The sequence below is a fragment of the Apis mellifera genome, linkage group LG14 (assembly GCF_003254395.2).
Source record: "Apis mellifera strain DH4 linkage group LG14, Amel_HAv3.1, whole genome shotgun sequence".
Lineage (NCBI taxonomy): Eukaryota > Metazoa > Arthropoda > Insecta > Hymenoptera > Apidae > Apis > Apis mellifera.
In genome coordinates, this window is record NC_037651.1 from 3,313,574 (window position 1) to 3,339,355 (window position 25,782).

At 36.0% G+C, this 25,782-nt stretch overlaps 1 protein-coding gene and 1 long non-coding RNA gene across 4 annotated transcripts in view; one reads left to right on the plus strand and one right to left on the minus strand.

Annotated features, from left to right (window-relative positions):
• The window catches only part of LOC102654450, a 186,326-nt gene that overhangs the window by 113,858 nt on the left and 46,686 nt on the right, over positions 1-25,782 (minus strand). The window lies entirely within an intron of this gene.
• The window catches only part of LOC412926 (dipeptidase 1), a 148,306-nt gene that overhangs the window by 105,973 nt on the left and 16,551 nt on the right, over positions 1-25,782 (plus strand). For both annotated transcript variants that reach the window (XM_016916214.2, XM_396377.6), the window contains exons 6-8: positions 14,668-14,800; positions 19,689-19,839; positions 24,439-24,508. In XM_016916214.2, the coding sequence (XP_016771703.1) occupies positions 14,668-14,800; positions 19,689-19,839; positions 24,439-24,508 (354 nt within the window). The remainder of the gene's footprint in view (positions 1-14,667; positions 14,801-19,688; positions 19,840-24,438; positions 24,509-25,782) is intronic.

The window sequence follows — 25,782 nt, forward strand, 5'->3', positions numbered from 1 at the left end:
AGGTGTTCAAGGATTCAAAATTGATTCTTTGCAGCGTACGTTCTCTTTCTCTGAATCGATCGTGAATTCGGAATCGGGGTCCGCATCAAAATTCCATCGCCGCGCGATTCGAGTTTCGGAGGCGTAATTGCCAGGCTGTAATCAATAGTTTCTAATCACCAGATTCATACCTGGAACAAACCTGTTTATACGTTGAGAGTCAAAGGATCGGCGTATTGGAAACGATCCGAGCGCGCGGATTGCTAATGAGCAAAGTTCTCTCCCCGCCGATGTGTCGATACATCGCGATCAAAGATAAGGGAAATAACCCCTCCGGTGGAAAATTATCGTAAAATTATCATAAAATTATCGGGGAGCGGCGTCTGCGGCAAACGTTATCGGCCTGTGTTTAAACGTTTGCATAAACTTTCACGTGCAAATTCGATTTGTAAATTTGGCCGGAGCCGCGAAATCTGGCAAATCTCGCGCCATGAAACGAGACTAATTTTCCGCCTCCGTGACGTACACATACGTTATAATCCGTTCGCTCGAGCACTTCGTTGATTCGACATTGAAAATAAGAAGAGGAGGAGAAGAAGGGGAGGAAAGATGGAGAGAGAAGGGGGAGAAAAAAGGTGAAATTTCATTGTACGAGTGACGAGAAAACCAGGTGAAAGAGATGGCACGTGTCGATATGTCAATCACTGTTGGGGATCATTGGAACCCGCCCCTGCATAACGCGCATCCTCTTTTTGCCTCTTGTTCCATCTACGGGAACAGAAGCACCGCTATCACATGTACGGGTCTCTCCTATCCTCTCCTCTCTAAACGCTGCGACTGACGCGACGCGAACGAAATTCTGATCGAACGTTCAAATTATTCAATTATGTATTCCGGCCGAACCATAGAAAACGTCACTCCAACGTGAACTTGTTCCGTTTTCCAAAAAGAAACGAAAAAGAAAAAATCATTATTAATCGCACAAGAAGCTCCAGTTCACTCGGCAATCTTTGCCAATTTTCCCCCAAAGAAAGAAAGGGGAGGAAAAATGGAAGGAGAAGAAAATTTCTTTGGAAATGGTCTCCCTTGGAGGTAAAAGTAACCTTCATCCCTCTGTGAAAAGTGGAGCGTGGTTAATGGTTAAACGATTAAACACAGAATCAAAGTTTTACAAGAGGGGAGATGATAAAATCGAGGAGGGAGGTGTCGATACGTCGATCGGCTTTTGCCGAGGTTACGGAAGACTCCAAAACGTTACTTCCGCACGTGCGCCTCTCTCTCTTCTATCCATCTCTCTCTCTCTCTCTCTCTCCTCATTCACGTTGGCGAGACGGATCGGTTGTTATTACGAGAGGGGTGTAATCGCGATGCAGGGACTGGTTTACGGGCATCCATTTATAGTAGGTGAACGGCACTCGGTCTGTGCTGTGTAGTGGCGCGCCGCTATCATAATTAGGTCATGCGAAGCCCTGATGCACGCAGCCATTTTCAAAGAGCGAACGCAACCCCCTACTTGCTACTTAACGAGTGGATTTCACTCGGTTCTTTATTTGAACGAGACTTTTCTCCCTCCTCCTTCTCCTCCTCCCGGTGTTGGTTACAAGCAAACAGAACGCTTACAGAACGAGGAGGAAGACCCTTTCATGCGGAATGCGTTAAGCACGACTGGATGGATGCACGTGAAATTTCGTTTCTTTCTTTGGAGGATTGAATTTCGATTTTATCGATGAAAGGATTAATAATAATTTATCCCAAAAACGTTTATTTCATAATCTTCCTAAATATGAATTGATTGAAGAAGAATTTTTAAAAATTTCGTTTGCCTCAACTCGATACAATGATGTGATATATAATTCTTCTGAAGAAATAATAAGATTGGAAAATGGGATCGAAACGATTGACAAATTGCAGAGCGAGTTTTGTAATAATGAATTCAGTTTACTTTCTTAATCTTCCTAAATATGAATTGATTGAAGAAGAATTTTTAAAAATTTCGTTTGCCTATCAACTGGATACAATGATGTGATATATAATTTTTCTGAAGAAATAATAAGGTTGGAAAATGGGATCGAAACGATTGACAAATTGCAGAGCGAGTTTTGTAATCATGAACGTATTCAGTTTACTCGAACGGATTTTTCCTCGAATAATAATCCGCCACCCGCGTTTCAGAGTAAAATTTATCGCGGCTGTTCTGCCCCATTTTTCCCGTGTAAGAAATGGTTCGACGGGATTCAACGAGTGCTAATAACGGGAGGTGTGTTTTATTGCACGCTGCTCATGAGAAGTATTGATTGGCCGGGCCGTTCGCCAAAAGCTTAATTTCCTGTTCTACAATATGGATCACTTGCTCCCGTTGATTTTTAAGATATGGAAATGGTAATTTAACGAGACGGAGATAAACACACATAACTTTGTGAGAAAAATATTCGTCTTCTTCGTTGTTGGAAAATATATCACTTTGGATATTTTTTAAATCCTTGCATATTCAAAATAAATAAACATTTGCAGTTTAAGAATAATACGAATTGTGTTTTCCAAAATTCAATTTTTCTTTACGAACAAAAAGTACATAGTTACGTTAAAGAAGAGAGAAACAATTCCCAATTAATAATTATCGACAAAAACAAAGTCGATATTTCGAATTCGTCGAAGCGAAAATTTAATCTTATTAAAAATTCGCAATATGCTTAAAACAAAGCAAAATAAAAAGATCTAACTCGTTGTTTACAAAATTGAAACTTCTTCTTTGCAAAATCCTGTTTCGCAACGCATTGTATCGAGTAAGAGGAAAGCGAAGACGGATCTGTTTCTTTCTTCCAGTTCTTTTTCCAACCGGCTCGCATCGCGATGTTTGCGAATGGCGAAGAACTAACGCCGAAGAAAACAAACACTTGAAAATGAAGTAACGCAACTGCCGAGAAGTTTGCAAACGCTGGGCTTATTCTCACGCGTGCATATATGCATAGATGCGGAGATGGATGCGTCTTTGAATTACGAATGATCCTGTCTGGGAAGTTGGAGGCCGGGGCAAAGTTGCACGTTGAAATTTCCGTGGAAAACATCCGCGTCTCAAATTTTTCAACCCAGCCAACTTCCCCGGCTTCCCCGATTTTAATAAATCTCTCCCCCAGCTCTGGGGATATTTGTTATGCGGCCAACGTGTATCCCCAATACTCTTGCCGCGCTGAGATTTCGAAGATCACGTTCGAGTCGATATTTTTATTTTCGTATCGACGCTTTCCAAATATTCCAACACGACCTGGGAAAATTTCAAATTGTAAATGGAATTGAAAAATTTATCGAAATTGAGTGGAGTAATTTTCTAAATCGTTGACGATGGAAATTTATTGGAAAGAGATCTTGAATCTTAATTGATCGAACTTATAAATTTGAATTAATTTTATCTACAAGTTGTATATAATCGTGAGCTTTCCAGATCGATTCCTGATTCGAATACTTTAAACTCATAGTTTAAACGACGCGCGGAAAATGAGGTGGTTTTTCGGGTTAATATTATGGAGATATATCGCGAATGAGGAAAGTCTGTCTGTCTGGAAACTTGGATGGTGCGTTGTAATTAAGAAGGTGCGAGCAAGTAATGAAATGGCTTGGGTGGATGAAGTTTAAAGTCAAAGCTTGGAGAATTCGAATTTAATGATGTGTTTCAACTTCTTGGGATATCATCTGTTTAATCTGGCCAATTAACGAGCGAGTTATGACTTCGTCCCTTTTGCACGACAAACTTTCCATTTTAAAAAATAATCAAAGGATGATTTCGTAATTGTAATCGAAAATATTATTTATCTCCTCTTGAATTCGTTTCCAATTTTAAACCCTCGATAATTTCTAATTTCTAATTTTTTTTTTTCGAAGAGGTGACGATGAAAACTCGAAGAGATCTTCGAAATTATTATTAGACAGATTCAAACGTATCGAGGAAACGTCCCAAAGATATCCAGAACGCAATACACGAGCTGTCTCGATACTTGGAAATGAATATCTACGCGCGTGATAAAGTGTATGGAAACCGTAGTTATGCGGGAAGGGTAAGCGGAATTCGTAAATGCGCTACAGAAAGTTATTTGAGCAATTAACAACAGACCGCACGCCGTATCGAAGATTCATTTCGAGCAGACCGAGGATAAATGCATCCTCCTCTCCCTCCCCCCTCGTTTATTTTCCCAAACGTACCCAATTTGTGAGAACAGGTTCATTAAAACTACGTCTAAACTATATCGATCGTTTTATGCACTTTCCAAATTGTGTTTCGAATTTGGATTTCAAATTTTTCTTTCTCTATTTCGTTTATTAAATCATACGGTTAGCAACAATTTAATTACGACAAAATATGTTCGTATTTCTGTAACCTAATCATCCCAACTTTATAATCTCACGATATATAATAGATGTTTCTAACGTTTTGAAAAAAAATATCCTCGTTTAACTCTTCTTCTTTATTCTCAAACATCTTTAAAATTTCGAAAATTTACATAATTACGAGAGAGAAAAAATATAGAAAACAAGATCCACAGAGTTTCACAGCGCGAATAACATTCGTAAGTTAACGATCGTAATTCTAGGGGAAATTTTTTTCTCACCAGGCTACCTTTCGTTCCACCGATCGGTTACAATTCCCCCAAATTCTCGTCCCTTTTTTCACCCTCGCCTCCCTCTCTATTTAAGTTTCGCTGAGATAAATCGACAAGGCGGTTCCACGGGCAACGGGGGAGCTTTAAATTTTCTCGTCTTCCAATGACAATGGCGAAGAAACTGGGAAGAAAAGAGGGAAGAAGCGTGGAAGATAGGTGGAAAAAGATTAAACAAGCAAAAAGGGGGAAGATAAATACCGGGAAAAAGGAGCGAGATGCAAATTGTTATACGACTATAAGTCGAAAGAAGAACCGTTCTTTGTATTAATACGAAGTAAAATTTTCGAAAAAATCTCGAGAAAAATCTTCATACATTCTATTTAATACTTTATCATTCAGAGAAAATCATTGAAAAATTTTATATACTTGTTTCGTATTACTATTCTACCACGAATGAAAGCATCTGAGCGAATCGTGATAAGATAATAATCTCTCGTGTATTACTCTCCCCATTTCGAGAATCATCTCCTGTTTCGAAGCAACAAAGGTAAAAAGAAAGAGGAGAAAAAACCGGATCTGAAATTCCGATTGCGTTTCGTTCGGGGATGGGGAGAAAAGCGGCCGTTGCCTGCGACTATTGGCGATTTGTAATTTGATTATCGAGGCGCAATTCCTCCATTGTCATCGGCCTGCGACCGCCTACGGAATTCAATTTTTTAGTTTCTTCCAGAAGGGAAGTGCACAGTTTCCCGCGGCACGAATAAATATTAAAACTCGATAAGGCACCACTTCGCCCATCCCTCGTTTGCATATTGACTTTGACGTCTAACAAGGTGGGGTTACTGGTGGAAACTAGTCGGAAAAGTGGCGGAACGCCCTGTAAATTGATCGAGCACGAGAGCCGCGTAGTTCACACGAGAGAATTCTTCTTCTTCGCGAAAACGAGAAGAATTCCCTTCCCGTTGTTTTCTAAACCTGTAAATTTATTTGTTTAAAGAGGAGAAAAAAGTAAAAGCGGATACAAATCTCTTGTCAAAGTGGATGATGGTCGTTTATCTTCTCGTAAAACATTATTGTTTCAAGATTCTTGGAATAATATTTGAAATTATATTGTTACAAGTTTTTAATCAGCGAGAATTAACTTGGAAATAAGATTATTTTATTTTACATAATTATTTTTATATGGATGGGAATTATTACTACTTTGTCGCTCGTTGAATAATCATATTCTCTTATTGTTTAATTTTTAAGCAGCAAAATATAAATGGGCTTTAAAGTCTTGCTTCATCCCAGTTTTATCCTCCCTTGCTTTGTACAACTAACTCCTGAAAAGAAGAAGAGCACGTTGAAAGCCCTTTTCCGTAATTCCTTTTCTTAACTGATTTATTCTCTTATTTTCATGCAAAAATTCGAAGCATCTGAAAATTGTCTTCATTTCAATGGACCTCGATTATCTTTGATATCCACGTGTGTTCTTATTTTTAAATCTTTTTTATAGTCCCCAACAATATATATTTAATTCTCGCAAATTTCATGAAATAACCTTTCCAAAACGTAACATATCTTTGATGTACATATAAAATCGGGATTTTCAGAGATACTATTGTCAAAGTGACTGAGTAATGGTACGACATAACTGTGATCAACATGTATGGCACACTATTCGAAATTTGGAAAATTGAGAACGAGGCATAAAGAACATTCAATGAATTTTTATTATCTATATATCATTAATGCTCGAGAAACTTTTAAAATTTCAAAAACCAATTTCAAGATTTTAATAAGATTAACCATTGTCAAATCGTTAAAATTTCAATAGATACGAAATTTATCCTCTAAGAAAGAAAAAGATAAGGAAAATTAACAATAACCGTGTAAAATATCCCGGGAAGAAGGAGGGAGGACAATTAAGTAAGTAAGGAAAGCGATAGCGTTAAGGTGAAATATAAGGAAGGGGAAAAGGTCTAAAGCCGAGGTCATCCGATAATCCAATTGAGCACTTTCCCATGGAAACGACGTCTCTAAGGTTTCCCTTAGAGGAATCACTTTCACGCCGATAAATCGATCCAACTTACTTGAAAATGAATCCATACCGTATTAACGATCGAGCGGGTCAACGAAGCAGGGGGAGGAGGAGGGATCCTGTTATACCTAAAACTTTCCTTCCTTGCACGAGTGTCTACGTGCAGATAAAAGCCTATACCCTCGCCAGAAAATAGGAGGGGTATGGATAGGATGCGGAACCATTTCCTTGACCCCGATTCGAAGACTTTGGCCAACCGGTGAAACGAAGAGTAAGAAACAGGGATGCTTTCAGGATCCATTATTTCATTAATGATGCAAATATCGTATATACAAACGTGCTCTTCGAAGAATCGATGGACTGGAAATTTGTGCTCTTAAAGGTATAAAGGTGTCGTTGCAGAGAAAAAAATGAAGCAGTGAATGAATATTTCTATATTTATAATATATTTAAGAATATGCTTATTGTCGTTATATATGATTGAATATCACTTAAATTCTTTTAATTTGATTTACATAGATATGAAGCTTGTTAAAACATGATCCACAAATAAATTTGTCACACATCCACCACAATTGCACGTCCTCGAAATTCAAACTTTCATCAATTTGATATTACGATTGAAAACGAAGGATTAAATCAACCGAAAATTAAATTGTTCACGAATTATTATTATTCGAGGAAAAAAAATAAGGGAATCTTTTACTTTGAGAAGAAGTAAAAGAACAAGTATTCTCACCCTTCGCGAGAGGGTAAGAAAGAAATTGGGGGAGCGATATGTTTTACGGCTTCTGGGGAGGATTCGATACGAACTGGTTTCCTGAAGGATCATTTTCCTTCCCTCGGTGTTATGCCTCTCTCTGTATGGCTTTCTCGTTCGACCATCGATAATAATGAGTTGACACCGTTGCTGCAGACGTAACGTCAAGTGCTAATGGACATTATCGATAATTGGTTTCTATTGGTCACACGTTGGAAATTCTGGCCAAATATAATATTCAAATTATGCACGACACCTTTTTCTAATTCGACAATTTTTAATTGTTAACGAAATCTTAATTTAATATATCTATAATATAAATATATTTTATTACGAGCTTATTATTCTTTTTAAACGTAATTTGTAAAATCGATTAATTCTGGTAGACAGGTAAATGAAACTTGGCCCGCAAAAATGTGAAAGTAGGTACTTTTTTTTAAAAGAAAAAAGGTTAAATACGAGGTCAGTTGAAAGGTTTTCCCTAGAATACTATGCTTGCCTTCGTAGAAAATTATTTATTCACGAATAAGAATATTTATAATCCTCTTCGAATTAAACTATTGATGCAATTGTACGAGCTTTTAAGCTATTGCTACAAGACTAACAATTGCTCGCTATTTCTATGTAATTGCCCGTGTTCAATTATTAATTACGCACGTACATTTTTCCGCGACACAGGTAATTCGCAACAAATTCTTTTCTCGCGATAAATGGCCTCCGTGAAAATTCCCAACAATTACATACGTTTTTTATTTGTGAAAAGGAAATAAAAAAAGAAAATTGCATTGTATTCGATTCATTAGTACCTAAATTCCCAGCATATGTAAAACATATATATTTAAATAGAGAAATTTTATCTAAATTCTGCAAAAAGATCGAATTGATCGCAGAACTAATTATTGTCAATTTTCGTATCTCGAAGAGGAAGAGAAAGACATTCTAAAAATTTTTAACTTTTCTTTTTCCAATTTCAAAGGTTTCCCTTGTTACACATCACGAATATAAATTTCTAATCTGATCTGAAATCACGAAGCTACACCTAATTTCGCAATAAAAGAATTATTCGAGGATCATTTTTCTTTTCGAATTTCATTTACAAGAACCCAATTTTAATTAATTTTAATTGATAAACTTGATAACCTCCCCGTTAAAAGTATACAACCAATTCCCACTTATGGACAACTTATGTTAACTCGCATCAAGTTAAGTTACGAAACTTTTTCACCACGGTTGTTTGCTCGGTCGAAGGGGTGGACGCGAGTGACCAGCCATCGACGAAATTCCGACCACTTTTCGCGGTTATCCTTTCCGAGTTTTTCATCGGGGAAACGAGTCTCCCCTCCCCTCCTCCCTTGTTTCCTCGAGCTTTTATCCAAAGTTCCACGATGCAGATCTCCTTCCCGTGTTAATGCACTTTCGATGCCCTCTCGAGTTTGTTTCGATCGATCCCGGGGAAAGGAAAGTTTGTTCGAACGAAGAATAGAATAATACAACGTGTGTGTGTATGTATACATATATATGTGTGAGACGAAGAAATTGTGCGATTATTTTCTGAGAGGATCTTCTTTTCAGATAACAGCACAATTGTTTGACAATTGAATAAATTAATAAAATAAATTCGATTTCTCGAGGTTTTCGATTTAAATAATAGAAATAATAGAAGAAGAAGAAGTCTCTTTCGAACAATTTAATTTCCGCCCGCGGAGGAAAAAAAAAAAAAGAATCTTCCCGTGTAAGGAAAGAAGTCAAAGAAATTTCTCATTTCCAGCCACCAGCTTAGTTAGAAGTTGATCCCCTTTCCCAGCTTAAACTTGGAGAGAATCGAAAAGCTGGAAAGTCAATAAAAGTCCTGGTCACGGGAAGCTGATAACAGAGAAAATGCTTGAACGTCGATAAATATCCCGCGAAAATTATCCTGTTTACCGAGTTGGAGGATCTTTGGTCCGTAGGAAAAACAACGAAATTCAGTCGTCTACGAAAACAGAAGTCGAATTCTCCGTTCTAATATCGATTCCTCCCCCCAAAAAAAAAAGAAAAAAAAGATCGTCGTGGAGATTAGTCAAAATAATCAAAGACGCTTTACATTTGAATCTCAGGGATCCTTGTCTTATTTTTGTTATTAAAAATATACAATATATAATATATAATATATACTATACTATACTATATTTATATTAAATATACTATATTTTATAAATATAGTATATTTATAAGATATTATATTAGAAAATATAGTAGATTATATAGAAAATATAGTATATTATATTATAATATAATATACTATATTTTCATAAGAGACATTCGAATTTTGTTATTAAAAATATACAATATACTATACTATACTATATTTATAGTACTATAATATAGTATATTATAATATAATATACTATATTTATAGTACTATAATATAGTATATTATAATATAATATACTATATAATATAATATATTATAATATAATATACTATATTTTCATAAGAGAATTATTCGAGTTATTTTAATCATCTCTTGTTTAACAATTACATTGCGATAGAGATTGTAAATTTAATCCAACTATCGTTACCACATCTCCTCCTCGAATCATATTCCATTATTTCACGGCCGTGTAAAATCTCGAACCGAGAGGAATCAAGAGAATCGTTTTTCTCTCGGTGGCGAGAACTGTTCTTCGGGGACGACGAGAGAGGGGCAGGGATGAGGAAAGAAGAAAGGGGGAGGAGGCAAAGTAAGAAGTATAAAAGGCAGTGGTGGTGTAAACGCGTCTTTTCGAGAGGTGCGCGCCCCGTATTCTTATATAAAAGATTTCGTTATGGCGTAAATAACCGGGATTATTACAGTCTCGGTATCGTTATCAAAGGAACTTTTTGTTCCGTTGGTTATCGCTGGCCGAGAAATGAGATCGGGTTAAGAGGCCTCCTTAAGAATATTAATCCTTTTGTGCAATTTTTTTTTTCCTTTTCTTTCTTTCAGAAAATTCGGAACTGAAAAATTGTTTCAAATTTTTAGAATTTCGAAGCATTGTTTGGATCGAATTATTACCCCTTTCAGATTTAATTTAGAAAGTTTCTACGCAAGATTAATTCTCACATTTTTTTTCTTTTTACTTCCAGATATATACTTCTTTTCTTTCTTTATCATCGAACGTGATAATCGTAACAAAACGACTCGTGGACTGTAAAAGTTATCGCCGCACGATTAATATCGTAATATCGTCAATTAAAAACAATTTCACTTTTACGCTTACGTATTAATTTTACAGGGGAGAGGGGAAACGCAGGGAAAAGGAAGAACGAATCGTCGCGCGTGACTCGCTCGCGTTTAATTAACACGACCAAGGAGAAAAGTTTCGAGCCGGGGGTAATTGAATCAACAAGATTTTTCTCCCCTCCCTCGTCTCTATGACTATGACGGTTGAAATTGCTTTCCTCGACTCCTCGAATGTGGTGAGAACTCGCGCGATGAAAATCGAGAAGAATTTTAATTGCCTCCCTCTCCCTTTCTTTTTTCGCGGCTTGGCCACGAGCAAATTGTTCCCGAACTAAGTTCAACGTTGGACGGAACGAACGAACAGGGAGTCTCTTCTTTTTTTATTTTCACTGCAGGTTAGAAAGAGCCGTTAGCACGATCGGATATTTTTCTTCGAAATCTTCTCCCATCTCTCTATTTGATCGTATTCTGCTGCTCTTTGTTCTTCTTTCTTTCTTTTTTTTTTTAATCCCTCTGTGCGTCCTTTCTTTCCCCCCTCTTTTCTTTTTTTTTATCGCAGAAAGCACATTTCCCACGAAACGATGGTTTCGTGTTTTGAATAAAATACGCGAGCCGAACTCGGTCGGTATTATCTGCCTCTCTTCTGGAAGAACGCACGTCTCTTTCCAGTCGGACGGGTTTATCTCCTGTCCGCTTATTAACCGCCATTTCCACTGGCCCTGTATACGCGCGTTTAGCGTGCGCCGCTACTTAACTGTACCGGGTGTCACACAGGGAAGATAGAGCCGTCAACCGAGCTCTCGAGCTCGGGTTAATTCGTCGATCTTGCTTCTATTCTTTTCTTTTTTTTTTTTTTTTTAGATATCTGGGAGGAAGGAACGTATTACGATTGTTCAATGATTCAAAAATGGTTGTTCGAGAGAGGGATATTTTTGGATTGGGTTAATCAATTCTATTCGATCGATACAAAATCCCGTGAAAGATTTGCAGAAAGAGAGAGAGAGAATGAAAAAATCTTCGTTTCGTTGAGGCTTCGGATAAATTCCGAAACGAAATTTTTCATTCTCGTAGCGCGTGTACATCGTTCCCGGTATATCCAACGCCTTTTAGCCTGGATCCTGTCATTTTATAGTTGGGAAAATACCCAATTTACCGTGAAAGTTTCAGGCAACGCGGCAACAACTCAATTATTTTCTCTGATGCGGGGAGGGCGGGGGTGTAAAAAGCCAACCATGAAACGTCGAGCCTCGCGTCGTGTTTAATCCATTTTTCGAGAGGAGGGGAGAGAGAGAGTTGGAGAAACTATTTTTTTTCTCGAATTGAGGAGCTCCTCTTAAAAAAAAAAGAGAAAAGAAATTCGAGAGAGGATAATCAATAACAAAAAGTTTCCCTTCTCGTTAAAATCAGATCAGACATAACGTAAGTTGGGTAAGGTCGATTTAAATTGTAGAGATGCACACAGATTTATAAGCTTGTACGAATCTTCGTGTAACCTGTTTCCATCCCACTGCATTATCCGACTTCCCCATTCATTATATCCAACTTTGGCTACGTTTAAATCGTATCGCGTTGAAACTGCATCGATTTAAATGAAGAAAATAATGTTAAACAAAATATGGAGCATCTTTTTTTAATTTTATTCTTTTGCTTTCTTACGATATTATTCATAATTGACAATCCCGATTGAGTTTCAAATTCGATGCTTCTTAAAAAGCATCCACGACAATTCTCTCTTTGTTATTAATAATTTTTAATTTCGTATGTATTATCTTTTTTTTAAATGTGTAACTTAAGAGAAATGAAATTTCTTCAGCTTCGTGAACGAATTTAATTCCACGATTATCAATAACCATCTTTTGTTATTTTCAAAAAAAATATTCCGATTCCATTCAAGTCAAACTTTTCCTTGACTGAATCGAATGAAAGTACGAATCGTTTGAAGCAAGGATCCGAAAGAATCATCCCCTTTGTCGACAATTCTCTCTTTGTTATTAATAATTTTTAATTTCATATATATTATCTTTTTTTTAGGAGTGATTTCTTCAGCTTCGCGAACGAATCCAATTCCACGACTATCAATAATCATCTTGTTATTTCCAAAAGAAATATTCTATTCAAGTCAAATTTTTCCTTAACTGAATCGAATGGAAGTACGAATCGTTTGAAGCAAGAATCCGAAAGAATCATCCCCTTTGTCCGAAAGGAGGTGGTGGAAATTTCAACGTATCGCGATTAGTATGATAACGTTGACGTCACGGCAGCCTCGCTGTGAGAATTAGGGATGCCAATCGGGTTTAGGGGAGGGGTAAATTCAATATTTACACTGGCAGAGAAACTCGACGGTAATCAGACCGCCGAGTAATTGGTAACGTTCCCTTCTCAAAGGGGAGGAAGGCTAAAATGCCCAATGCTTTTCCAAACCCCTCGAAAATTGCCCCTGGTCAACTTTCCATTCATCACAACCGTGCAATAACATCTTGGAAACGTGAAACAATAACTCCTGTTGCGTCCATTAACATTATTCGATGATTCGAAGTCTGTTGTTGTGTTTAAATTTGAAGAATATTGCGCTTGATCTCTATTTCTTCTTTCGTAATTTTCGAACGAGAAATATTTGATAAATAATATGTTATTTGATAAATTTTCTGTCAGGTGGAATTTTAGGGAATGAATGTCAATGATTTAAGCGACGAGAAATATTCTATTATTTGACAAATGAATAAATGTTCCCTTAGGAATTTTAAAAAAAAAAAGAATGTCAATTTATGTTTAACCAGTTATATTTGGAACGAGAAATATTCTATTATTTGATAAATGAATAAATGTTCCGTTAGAAATTTAAAAAAAAAGAATGTCAATTTATGTTTAAGTTGGTTATATTTGGAACGAAAAATATGCAACTATTTGACAAATAAATAAATTTTCTGTTAGAATTTTAGAAAAGGAATGTCAATGATTTAGGTTTAAGAGTTATATTTGAAACGAGAAATATTCTACTTGACAAATAAATAAATTTTCTGTTAGAATTTTAGAAAAGGAATATCAATGATTTAGGTTTAAGAGTTATATTTGGAACGAGAAATATTCTATTTTCTATTAGGTAAAATTTTAAAGAAGATCGATGATTTATTTTTCTTTCCATTCCTTCATATAGATCCTAACCATATACTTTTTTATTGAATGAATGAATTATCATCGAGTTGATTAGCTATCCGAATAATGAATAATTATTATTTTCAAAACAGAGGGGAGAGCGGTTCGCGTGAGTGTAATTCGTACAGCGAGAGACGTTAATTAACCGGTCTATCTCGTCCATTGCTAAGTGTTCTCAAGTGTTATGATTACGATATTACCGACTCTACAATCGGTGGTTAATTAGCATCACGCGATAATAATGCGAAAGCGCTTAAATGCGCTGATGAATATTGAATAAATCATTCGTTCTCGTTCTAATCTTCGATTAGGACAAATTGGAAGAAGAGATATTCCTTATCATTTTTGCGATTGCAATTTGAAAAGAAGAAAAAAAAAGATTAATACACCGTGTAACGATTTACATTACGATATGATAACAATCTTCTTGTTACAGTTAAATTAACCGAGGCGTAAAAATGCATCTATTTTGTTTGAGCGGAACGTGTGATTATCGAGCCGCGAAGATAATCGCGCGCGTTGATTGCACTCGAAGATAATCGGTCGAATCTAATTTTGTAATTTCACGTGAAAGAATTCGTGAGGTTTAACAGCGCTTGAAAATGATAATGATATCTCTTACGTAAATATATATCTATGAAATATCCCTAATAAGTCTATTTAACGAAATGAATTATTTATATTATATTAGTTTAAAAATCAACAATCCTCTCCTAATAAATAAACTCGATATTAACTTGATTTTAACGAGCAAACGAGTAATCAAGATTCAAAGATCTACCGATTAAAAGAATCCGTTTATGTGCGAAAGATCCAATTAACTGTATCAATGTTCCTTTTTTTTTATATACAATTTTTATCATAAAACGAAATTTATTTAAAGCCAACGGAGGGGGATAAAATCGAATAAAATCGTTACAGGCCATCTCTAATTTATTTTCTTTTCTTTTTCCAGTTTTGGTCCGCCTACGTTCCATGCGGTGCGGCACAGTTGAACGCGGTTCAACTTTCCTTGGAACAGATCGACGTGATCCGCCGCCTCGCCGAGATGAATGCTCAACATTTAACTTTGGTTACCTCCGTAAAAGGTGAGCGTTTCCAACTTTCGATCCAACGGATACGATTTTTAATTGCAAACCATTTCGCTTCGGGAAATCTGCATTGTGGAAAGTGCGTGGTTTCGAATCAAAGTTGAATTTTATTGGTTTTTAACACTACATGGTTTGTTTCTTTTTTGTTTTTTTTTTTTTTTTTGTTTTTTTGGTTCGATCATGAAACAATTTTTCGATTCAATTCTCAGTCTATATCGATTTAAAATGTGAATTGATAAAATCGTTTTACGTTATTTTATTAATTTCTCTCTCTGTTCAAAATATACAGTGAATTAGTTTATTGATACACGTCTGTAAATTGGAAAATTTATTACAAGAAAGAAATTAAATTTTTCGTGTTTGAATAAAATAAAAAAGTACAAAGAATTAATGCATATAAATATGCAAAAGATAATTTCTAATAAAATCGTTTTCAGGATGTTCTTTTTTAGAAGAAATTGGTTCTCTTGCAAAGATAATCTATTTGTTTTAAATTTAAATTAAGGTAAATCATAAAATGAGGAATAGAAAGATGTTGTACTTTAAAATTATATTTTTCGAGAATCCGGTTCGAGATTTTCGTTCCATTGACGAACCCTAAGAGATTTAAGACACGTTCGATTCCATCCGCGTGAAAAGTATAGGAAGATAAAGCGTATAAAGCGTATATATAAAGTGTAACTGAAATTTTCTAGGAACGAGATAGTCTCGGGGAAAATTGTAACACGGAAAGATGAAGGTGTACGTAATGGTTCAGACAATATTTATCAACCATGATTCCCTAAGGTTGCTGTAGACATAAAAGATGCAGCTTCATAGCGCTAAGGAACAGAAAAAGGATCGAGACTTACGTTCCTCGTGAACGTACAATGCATTACCACGGATTTCGAAAGATTTATAATTCTCTATTTCACAAAAGTGGAAACTGCGTAGCGAGATGTGGAAACTTCGAAGCGTTCCCTCTTGTTCCTTTAATCATTGATTACGTGCACATTTGTGAGAATTTATACTGTGAATAATGTTAAGAAATTTAGGAAGAGGGAAGAAATTTTGAAAGAGAAAGGATTATTACGATTCTATTGATTATCAATTACAAGGATCCACTACATCCACACATATATTTATTTATTTTTCTATTTCTCGTTTATCGCTTTTGATTTTTCTTATAGATTTAAAGTTTCTTGATAATTGGTAAAAATGTTGGTTTAAGCAATTATTATCGTTTGGTGGCCAGTGTAAATTAATAATTTCGAGAAACTGTCGATAGTCGGGAATTTTCAAGTTTGAGTACATTGCTACTTGTCCCATTGATAATTAGATTGCTTAGAACCAACTGTGTACCAACCGTGAATAACAATGGGTGCAACAGAAACGACAGAAACTAGGCGGAAAGTTTGCTCTCTCGAGGGAACTCGAGGGGACAAAGGGGATCTGGTATTAATTGCTCGAGCAAGTATCATTCAAGGGAAAAGTAATTATTGGTTCCAACTTTGTGACACCGTTTCACGATTCGTAGCTTTACCGACAGTTGGGAAAAATGTTTGCTTATCGGCGGTTACTTGATGATCGATAAAATTCACCTTGCTTTAACGTTATTTCCTTCGACGATGAAACGAGTCAAATATGTGGAGCGATTCAAAATTCGAAATCTATTTTAAGAGAATACAAGTGGAGGACTCGAGACATTCGATATTCTTCTGGCCAAGAAATTTGGAATTTTGGCTCGAGATGCTCTCTCTCTATTATTATATCTCGTCGTTCACAGATGCTGCTGCTATCCTATTTGTTGAGCCTCGATTGAACTTGATCACAAGCAATTCTTTTTTGAGATGTAAAACGAGAAAAGATATTACTGCTGTTTGATACAATTAACGAATAAAAATATCAAAGAAATTGGAAGAGAAGATGAACTTATTCTTTTAAAATAATCCTCCACGCATTTGAAAAACAAAGTAAAAATAGCAGGATAAACTTTTTATCAAACTCATTGAAATTCATAATTTCAATTTCACGTTCAATTTCATTTACGCCGCAAGAAACCGATTCTGACACGTTCCCCTCCAAACTGATACCAATTTGAATAATAACGGAACAAGTGGCTGTCAAGAAAATTATATCCACGATGCTCCTCCCTCCCCTTTTGCATCAATCTATCCGGTTAAAATTCCAATTCCGTCAAAGTCGTTATTCAGAAACATTACTCGGCCAAGTTTTATTTAATTCCTCGTATTTCTGTTCTCGCGTATTCGGCCTCGGCTTCGGAATACGAAAGGAAAACGCGCGTGGAGGCCCGAAAAGACAAGTGAAAAGTTTCCTTTTTCCGACCTCGATTCGGAGAGTTTCCTCGGCTTATGAAAATGGCTGACAGCTTTCCAACGGGGGAGGAAAGAAGAGGGAGGGAGGAGGGGGTTACTTGTCGCCCAAACTTTTACAAGTTTCCTCGCAGGTTATAGACTCTTTGCTTTTTTGTTTCCAGCCCCTCCTCCGGTAAATTTCCAAACTTTCTTTGGCGAAAGAATCATTTTGTGTTTTCTTGAAAGAAACGAGAAGCTCTAGTATTGTTTGACTGAACAATGCTGGATAAAGAAGGGAATTTCCTGCTTGCGTCACGAAGAATTTTGTATTTTTAATGGAATTGCTTTTGGAGAGGAGTCGTAGATGGAATAATTTTCTTCCAAATGAATGTATCATCGATGTGCGTGAAAATTATTATTATTGTTATTATTGGAATTTTGTTACATTGGTTAAAGAAATATTCTTTAAGAATGCGATTAATAAACATTAATTTTGCAGCTTTCCAATTATTATCATACCAAAGCTAAATAGCTTTTAAAAACGCGTTGTTAATTTTTGTTACTTGAATTAGAAATTTCTTTCTCATTCTGAAAATAATTAAGCATAATAATACACCTGGTGAATAATAATTGAAGAATAATTTCAAGATCGTAAATACTTGATTAATCTTCACTAATTATTTTGGAAACTGAAAATTTAATCTAGAAATGCAAACCTAAAATAAATATTGATACAAATCTTTCAAGAGAAGTTAAAGATTAATTTTTAATTAATTCAATTAATTTAAGAAACGAAAATTCGTTTTAAACAATATTTTAATGTTACTCTTTTTTTAGATACGTGCTACATATAACGCTCTTCCAAAAAAGCAGTTTCCACGATCCAAGACTTTCCTTCAGAAGAAAATTGCCTTAATATTCCTGTTAAATTTTTCATCCCTATTTCTTATCCCTCAGGAGAAGGGTAACAAAGTCGAATAAAATTTAACAATTTAAAATCCAAGCTTCGGGTCAGTATAATAATATTATTCGAAATTGTTACGCGCCATTTTAAAATAGTGGCAGGTTCTTGGAATTTCTCACATTTGTATCTCAAGTTTATAACCTACTTACATCTTGAACTTTGTATTTGAACTTCCGAATAGAATGGAAACGGACGTTTCTCCCTCTTGCGTTGAAGTTTCTAACTAAATTACAAGTGTCAATTTGTTATTGACATTGATACATATATATATGCGTGTACTTGTAAATGCATTATTGATTCTCCGTGTAATTGGCCTCCCCAAGTCCACATTGTTAAACTGTGCAAGATACTATTTATTTTCCAAGATTTAATGAAATTTAATGAGAAAAGAGAATAAATAAATATAGGATTAAAATTTATTGACAATTTGACATTTTCCTCGATGATCGAAAATTTAAAGTTTCAACAAATTCGAGAGAATTTTCTTCAACTCTACAATTTTTGAATGTGCAAAAAGACTTGTTTGAAGAATAATTACCATTTCCATTATTTCTCCCCAATTCAGAAGAACAATTGGATATTTTGAATCGTTGTCTAAAAATCAACGAAAACATCGGAAGGAAATCTATCTTACTCAATTTCACGAACACCACTCCTCTAAACACTCGTTCATCCCGTCCCAATACGGGATACTCGCCACGGGAATCTCGACTGCACGTTCGAGAAACGGCATTTCCACCCCCCTCCACATTCATTGCAAATGGATAAACGTCGACAAGCGGGGAAATTTCGTTGGGCACGAATTCCATTGCGTGCTCACGCCGCGGCAAACGTAAAGCAGAGATCGCGTTTATGCATGCGCCGTCGCAGAAAAATGAGAGGAGCGCGACACCCTGAGGTGAGGGAAGGGAGAGGTGTACGCGGCTTGTTGTAAAAACTTGCCGCTCCAGGGGGCTGTCGGCCATTTTCATAAGCTTGAGAAACTCGGGGAGGGCGAAACGAGGTCGAGGGAAAGGGAAGTGGAAAAGGGATGGAGGCGTGATTCGGAGGAGATCGGCGGTCTTCGAACGATCTTTCCTGTGCCGCCATCTGCATCAACCTGCATACTGATCAGAGATATTGTACTACTGGACTTTGAATTAGCTTTGGAACGAATGTCGCCTCCTCAGACAGAGGAAAATGTAAGATTCTTTCCGCGATTTTATTGTAAATATCGGTGGAAAATCGAACAAATTTTGCTTGGATTATTTTAACTTTTTTAAAACAGTTTTTCTTTCTCCATTTCCTCGTGCAATTGGATTGAAAGGATTAGACAAATTTCTACGAGTTCAAAAAATACAGTGGAAGAGTCATAAAAGCGTAAAAAGTGGAAAAGACGAGGGTAAAAAGTAACGCGTTCGCAAAGAAACCTTCCCTGGAGAAATCGAATTAAGGAAAGAAACTCGATCTCCTTTTGTCTTCCTTTTTTTTAAAAGATTTTCTTCCTCGAAAATGAATTACCAGTCTTGGAAGGGAATGCAGTTTTCTAAATGTTCTTTATATTTCGCGATAAGAGAAGGGAATAAAAAATGGAGAATAACCACATCACGCGAAGAGTGATATTTTTTTTTTCCTTTCTTTTTCGCAGGTCTCATCGAGGCTCATCGAGAAGGGAAAATCGCAAGTCTCATAGGGGTGGAAGGTGGTCACTCCCTTGGAAATTCCTTGGGTGTTCTCAGGACATTTTACGGCCTGGGCGCGAGATACCTTACCCTGACGCATGCCTGCGACACTTCCTGGTGAGTACATTCCATACCACTTTTGAAATATCCAAAAAAAATATATATATATTTACGCGATTGTAAATATTGTTTGTAGATAAAAAGTGGAGCACGATGATTTTACCAAAAAAAAAATTTCTTATTTTATCAAACACGCATATTAAAATATATCTATGGATATCTAAAATTTTGTGGAAAATGAAAAATAATGTAAGGAAATTTTAACAAATTTTATGGTACGTTTTTTTATAATTTATTTCTTTTTTCTTTCTTTTTTTTTAGGGGGTATTTCTTCGATCCAATAAAATTTGTAACACATATTTTCTCGGTCTAAAGAAAGTATTTTCCTTTTATGATTATTCTAAATTGTATTTAAAAAAGGAGATACAAGATTTTTATTTATTCGAAAAGTATCCTCATCTAGTTCGTTCTTATCCATTTACAAAGCTTTATATTCTATACGATTATAGTTTCGAATTATGACGTTTGGATAAGCTTAATGGACAAGCTAAATTGGAATCGAAATTTATTGCAATATCCCGTGAATAGACCAGCGAATTGACTAATATGGTGGACTTTTTTTTAATTGCTTTCTCTGTTATAATATCGGTCCATTAATTAACTATCAAAATATATTCGGAATAACCGTCAGGATAAATTGATAATCTATTCGGGATTCCAGAATAATTTAATTAACAATTAAATTACAATACAATGCAATTTCATATCGAAATATCCTCATTATGACGATCAATTTAATTTTAGTTATCTATAGATGGACAAAATTTCTAAAAAAAGATAGATTCGCTTTAATAGCGAATAGTGAATTAAATTCATTTGTATAAATTAGGATGAAATTGAATATACAAATATCTCTTAAATTTATTTCAAAGTTTATTCTTAAAAAATTATCCTTACTTGTTTAAACAAGTAACAAAGTTTAAACATTCATTATTCAAATCTATTCCTACAATGATCAATCTTCTCTCTATCAAAAAATTAAATAATAATAAATACTAAAATTTTGTTTATTCCCTTAATTACAAACTATTAATCTTATTTTTACATATTTCTTCCTTATACCATTCCCTTAAACATCTTACAAAAGTAAGAAGAAAAGCAAAGGATATACGAAAGAAAAATGGCTATCGTTATCGGCACCGAAATCTTGTGGCGTTGCCTCGTGTAAAAACATTTGACTCGACCAAATGATCCCTTTCCATTTCAATTAATTCGAAGAAACTTCCATCGTCTCGCAGCTTTTGCCTTCGCCAAAACCTTTTTCCAACCTCTTTCGTAACCGTTTTCTTTCTAAGAAGAGAGAAAAACCCGTGCCCGATCAAGTCGAAAGAGCTCGAGGAGCAAACCGAAACCTCGGGGAACGGAAAAATTTCCAAAGATTCGCCTGCCAAAACTCCTCATCCCCCATGTTACGAACAAACGTAACACCGGGCAAAGAACTTTGTTTCCTCGAAAGGAAACGAAAATTTACTCCATTTCTATACTCTGCACTGGTACAGTTTCTCCCCAAAAATTCAAATTTCGAGCGAGACAATAATCGTGTAGAAGATTCAATGTCTCTTTTCAAAATTTTATCAAAGCAAATTTCAACCAAAAGGGCAAAGAACTTTGCTTTCTCGAAAGGAAACGAAAGATATTCTCTTCCAAAAAATTCAAATTTCAATAATCGCGTCGAAGCATTTCGATGTTTCGATTTTTCAAAATGTTTCGATACACGAAATCCATCGATGAACTTAGAAATGGTGTTTCGAGTTTTTAGGAAGGGCAATGTAAAAATTGGAACGGAAAATCGAAGGGACGCGCGAGGAAGAGTTTCATTTGCATCGTGGGGCGCGTAAAACTTGCACAGAGAATCGACGTCCTCGAGAACCGGCCGATTTCCGAGCGCGAGGAGAAAATAATAAGAAACTTTGCAGCCTGTAAATGCGAGGGAGGGGGATCCCCGGGGGATTTTCGTTGAAATATAGCGAGCGAAAAGGAAACCGTAGCAACTTTTTCTGCATGCAATACGGATTGAGACACGAATGAAAGAGATTTCTGAGCAGGATCAACTCTCCTCGTAAGAAAAAAGGAATCGGTTGTAGGACGATCTTTGAGACACGCGTCATTCCAGTTCGTTGCTTGGAACGGATCCAAGTTTCGTATTTGATTTTCGATATTTCGAGGCGCGAATGAACGTTTTAAGGAATGGATTGTCACAAAATTGACGAAACGTTGCTCTTTTTTACATTATATATTCGAGAAGAGTGATTTAACGTGTCGAAATATATATAAAAATGGAAATATCGATAAATTTCAAAATACAATGGTAGTATTCTTGCACTATCTTATTCGTTATATATTATTTATATAATAATTGTATATTAATTACAATTATATAAACTTCTTTTTTAGATCATCATTTAAACTGTACGATTTCTATTTTCATCTTTAACTCTGGATTCGAATCTGAAAATAATCAATATGAACGGGAGCGAGAAAGAAATCCGAGAGAAATGATCCCCCTCAAAGTGAATTACACGTTTCACTCGTACAAAATAAGACGGAGGAGAGGAAGAATATCGAAAATCGAGCGAGATAACAACTTCCTTCTTCCCTCTTCCCCCTCGTACATCAATTTCACTCGAGAGGAGCACTTCTCTGAGAGAACAAAGAGCGGCAACTCCTTAAAATATATCGACACGCAACGCGACCCACATAGCTCGACATCCTTCCCGCCATTAAGTCGGGAATATAATTCCACGGAGCCGGAATTTATATCCGCGGTGTTTCCCACTGAAAGGGATGACCCCATCCTCCCTCCCTCTCTCCTCTGAGAGGGATGCAAAACCGCGTGTATATACGCCACCGATATCCTCGTAACTAACCGGTTCGAGGCGAAAGTATCGACGACAATAGGCCAAAGTCTGGCGCGACCCCGATTCACAGCCCGTTGCCTTTCAATCCTTGCCTAGTTTATGCTCTCCTACGCCCCCCGCGTAAATAAGAAACTCGGCGAGCAAATCTCTCCCTTTCGACGCCACGAGTATTTTATTTTCCCTCGAAACGGATCGGCGTAATGCACGGATAAGGGTATCATATCTCGAGGAAACGTGAGCAGGGTGAACTCCGTCTAATGGAATTCAGTTTCTCTCTGCTCGGAAGACGAATCAAGGAGGGGAGGAAGGTGGAGGTGGATTTGTCGAGGCTTACGCGGAGATAATTGGATTCTTTCTTTCTTCCTTTCGTCGACGATCGATAATTGTCGTTGATCGTTGCGTTTAGAAATTGTGCAAGGTGTTGGAGCAAGTTGTAATAAGATATAAAGGGGAATAAAAAAAAGGTTGATATTTTTAACGAGGTCAAAAATTTTGTTTGATAATTCAATTTTTCTCCTGTATTCTTATATATTTTATTTGAACTCTTCTCCTCGAACGATGTTCTCTTGAATAATAAAGAAAGAAAAAAAGAAAGAAAAGGGAAGGAAAGAGATATACCCATTTGCATCCCCCTCCTTCGTAGTTATCGCCAAACCACTCGTTTCATCGCGACAATGGCCGAATCGGTTTGGAGAATGTGTTCCATTGGCCTAACATCAATTCTTAGAGTCCTCTTTCTCTCTCTCTCTCCTTCCCTTTCTTTTGTCTTCGTTTCCCCCGAGAGACCGTGGAGACGATTGGATTTTCCGCGGTTCTCGATGACGAGGAGTCGTCGACATCCCCTCCTCCTCCTCCTCCTCCTCCTCCTCGTTCCAGAACGAAGGAGGCAAGCATCGAAGTGAGAATCGAGAGAAGAAAGATTACGCGGGTCGGATTAAATTTTCTATGGGTTCGATCCTCCTTTTTACCCCGCACCCCTTCTACCAAATTGTCTCCTCGCGCTCGGGAATCGTTCTTCAATTCGCGATGATAAATTATTATTGTCGATTTTTTGAAACGATTCTCCACATTCTTGAATTATCGAGCTATTTTAAAATTGGTATAATTTATTTTAATTTTAATAATTTCGCGAGAAGGAGATAAAGAGTCTTCGCGAGATATAAAAGAAATTTGTATGATTTTTCTCTTAGATGTTTTAAGTTGAGATCATTGAGTGAAATGAATTTTAAAGAATGGTTTAATAATTTGTTCAATCAAATCCATAGTGATTAGATGGGGTAAGAGTTAAAATTAATTACAATTCGTCGAGATACAATTATAATTCTTGGAAAGAGAATTTTTATTTGCTTGAAATGATTTTTCCTTCCTCTTTCAGATCTTATTATTATTATTATTGATGGATACAGAAGAAATTCGTAAGAAATATGATCGTCATAATTTCAAAGCGTGCTATTAAATTCAATTTATTAACTTGTTTACCCCGTAAAATTTTCCTTTGGCGTTGCTGCTTTTCGATTTATCAAGGGAACGGGTCGAAATTTATAGATATCTAGATCTATCATTACAAAGGAAAGAGCAGACAGTAGGGAGAGATCGACACGTGAAAAATGTTATCGGTGTTTCACCTCTCCGAGTGGAGAGGAGAAACGAAGGCGTGTGTGTATTGAAAAATTATTGAATTTTCCGTCCGGTTTTTCGCGAGAGTAGAAAAGAGTTTTAACAGACATTTTCTTGGCAGGGCAGTCTGTTCAGTTGGCGAGACGAACAGTACCCAGGATACGACGCCGGGCCTCAGCGAGTTTGGAAAGGTGAGTTGACAAAATTATCGCGTAAATATCACGATATTTTATTTTAATTTAAATATATTTTGTTCGAGGTTAAAAAAGGAAAAAGAAGAATGAATTCCGCTTCGATGGAAATTTTTAATTTTGAAAATTAAACTTTCTATTCGATCTCTTTCGTTCGAGCAGTGTAAGAATCTTTAAAGTAATTTCTTGGATTAATATAATGCACTAATATATTTGTAATTAGCGATGAATCGAAAGTAATATCGAGAAAAATGTTGGATTTCAATTTCAAAAATTTTATTTATAAAATATCACAAGATTAATAAGCTTTCATTCCATTTATAAAGTCTCTAAGCTTGAATATTTTCTACAGCTTGTTGAAAATAAACAGGCAAGAAGGATCGATCGATCGATAATCGATAAACGATATATTTTTATATGGTAACTCCCACGGTGATAAATAATAATCAATGAAAAGCGATCAATGACGATGCGCGCTCTATTTATGCCACGATTCTTCATTCTTCTCTCAACTTATGAGCGCGTGACCCATTTTATGGAATGGAATCTCGCCGCAAACTTTCACACCGGTAAAATGGAATCGAACAGGATTTTCCACCCGAATTTCTAGCACACGAATCCCAATATATCGATAAGAGGGAAAGAAACGAGAGAAACCAGAGAGAGAGAGAGAAAGGGAGAAAGAAAAATCAGAAAAGAAATATGTAAGAAAGAAATGGAAATAGATAGAGTAATGGAATTTGAAGGAAACTTATTCTTGTTTTGTTGTTATAGAATTCGAAAAAGTTTGCCGAATGCATACATTTGTATTAAAAAAGAGAAAAACACCCCTTTTATTAGATTCATGACGTAGAAAAATTATTGATCGATTTTAAATTATATGTTCAAAGATCTTCTATAAAAAAATTTATTATGAATTTTTATATATTTTAATAAACATTTCTTTGTACAAGATACAAAATTAATTTCCATAACGAGTATAATATGGAACGTTATGAGACAAAACGTGAATCGTGGCACAGGAAATGACAACATCGGTCGTCATTGATATCCACAAATTATATATATATATATATACACACGTAAATATCGATTTAACGGAGTCGTTTTCCAGACACGGAGCGGAACGGACGCGTCGCTTTCTGCTCTCTGCGCAAGAACGTTGTATCGTTTAAGTTAAATTAATTAATTTTGTGCAACTGTAGTTACAAATTAATTAATTATCGCTGTACGTGAAAATGAAAGACACGTTGCGGAAGAACGAGGTACTTGGA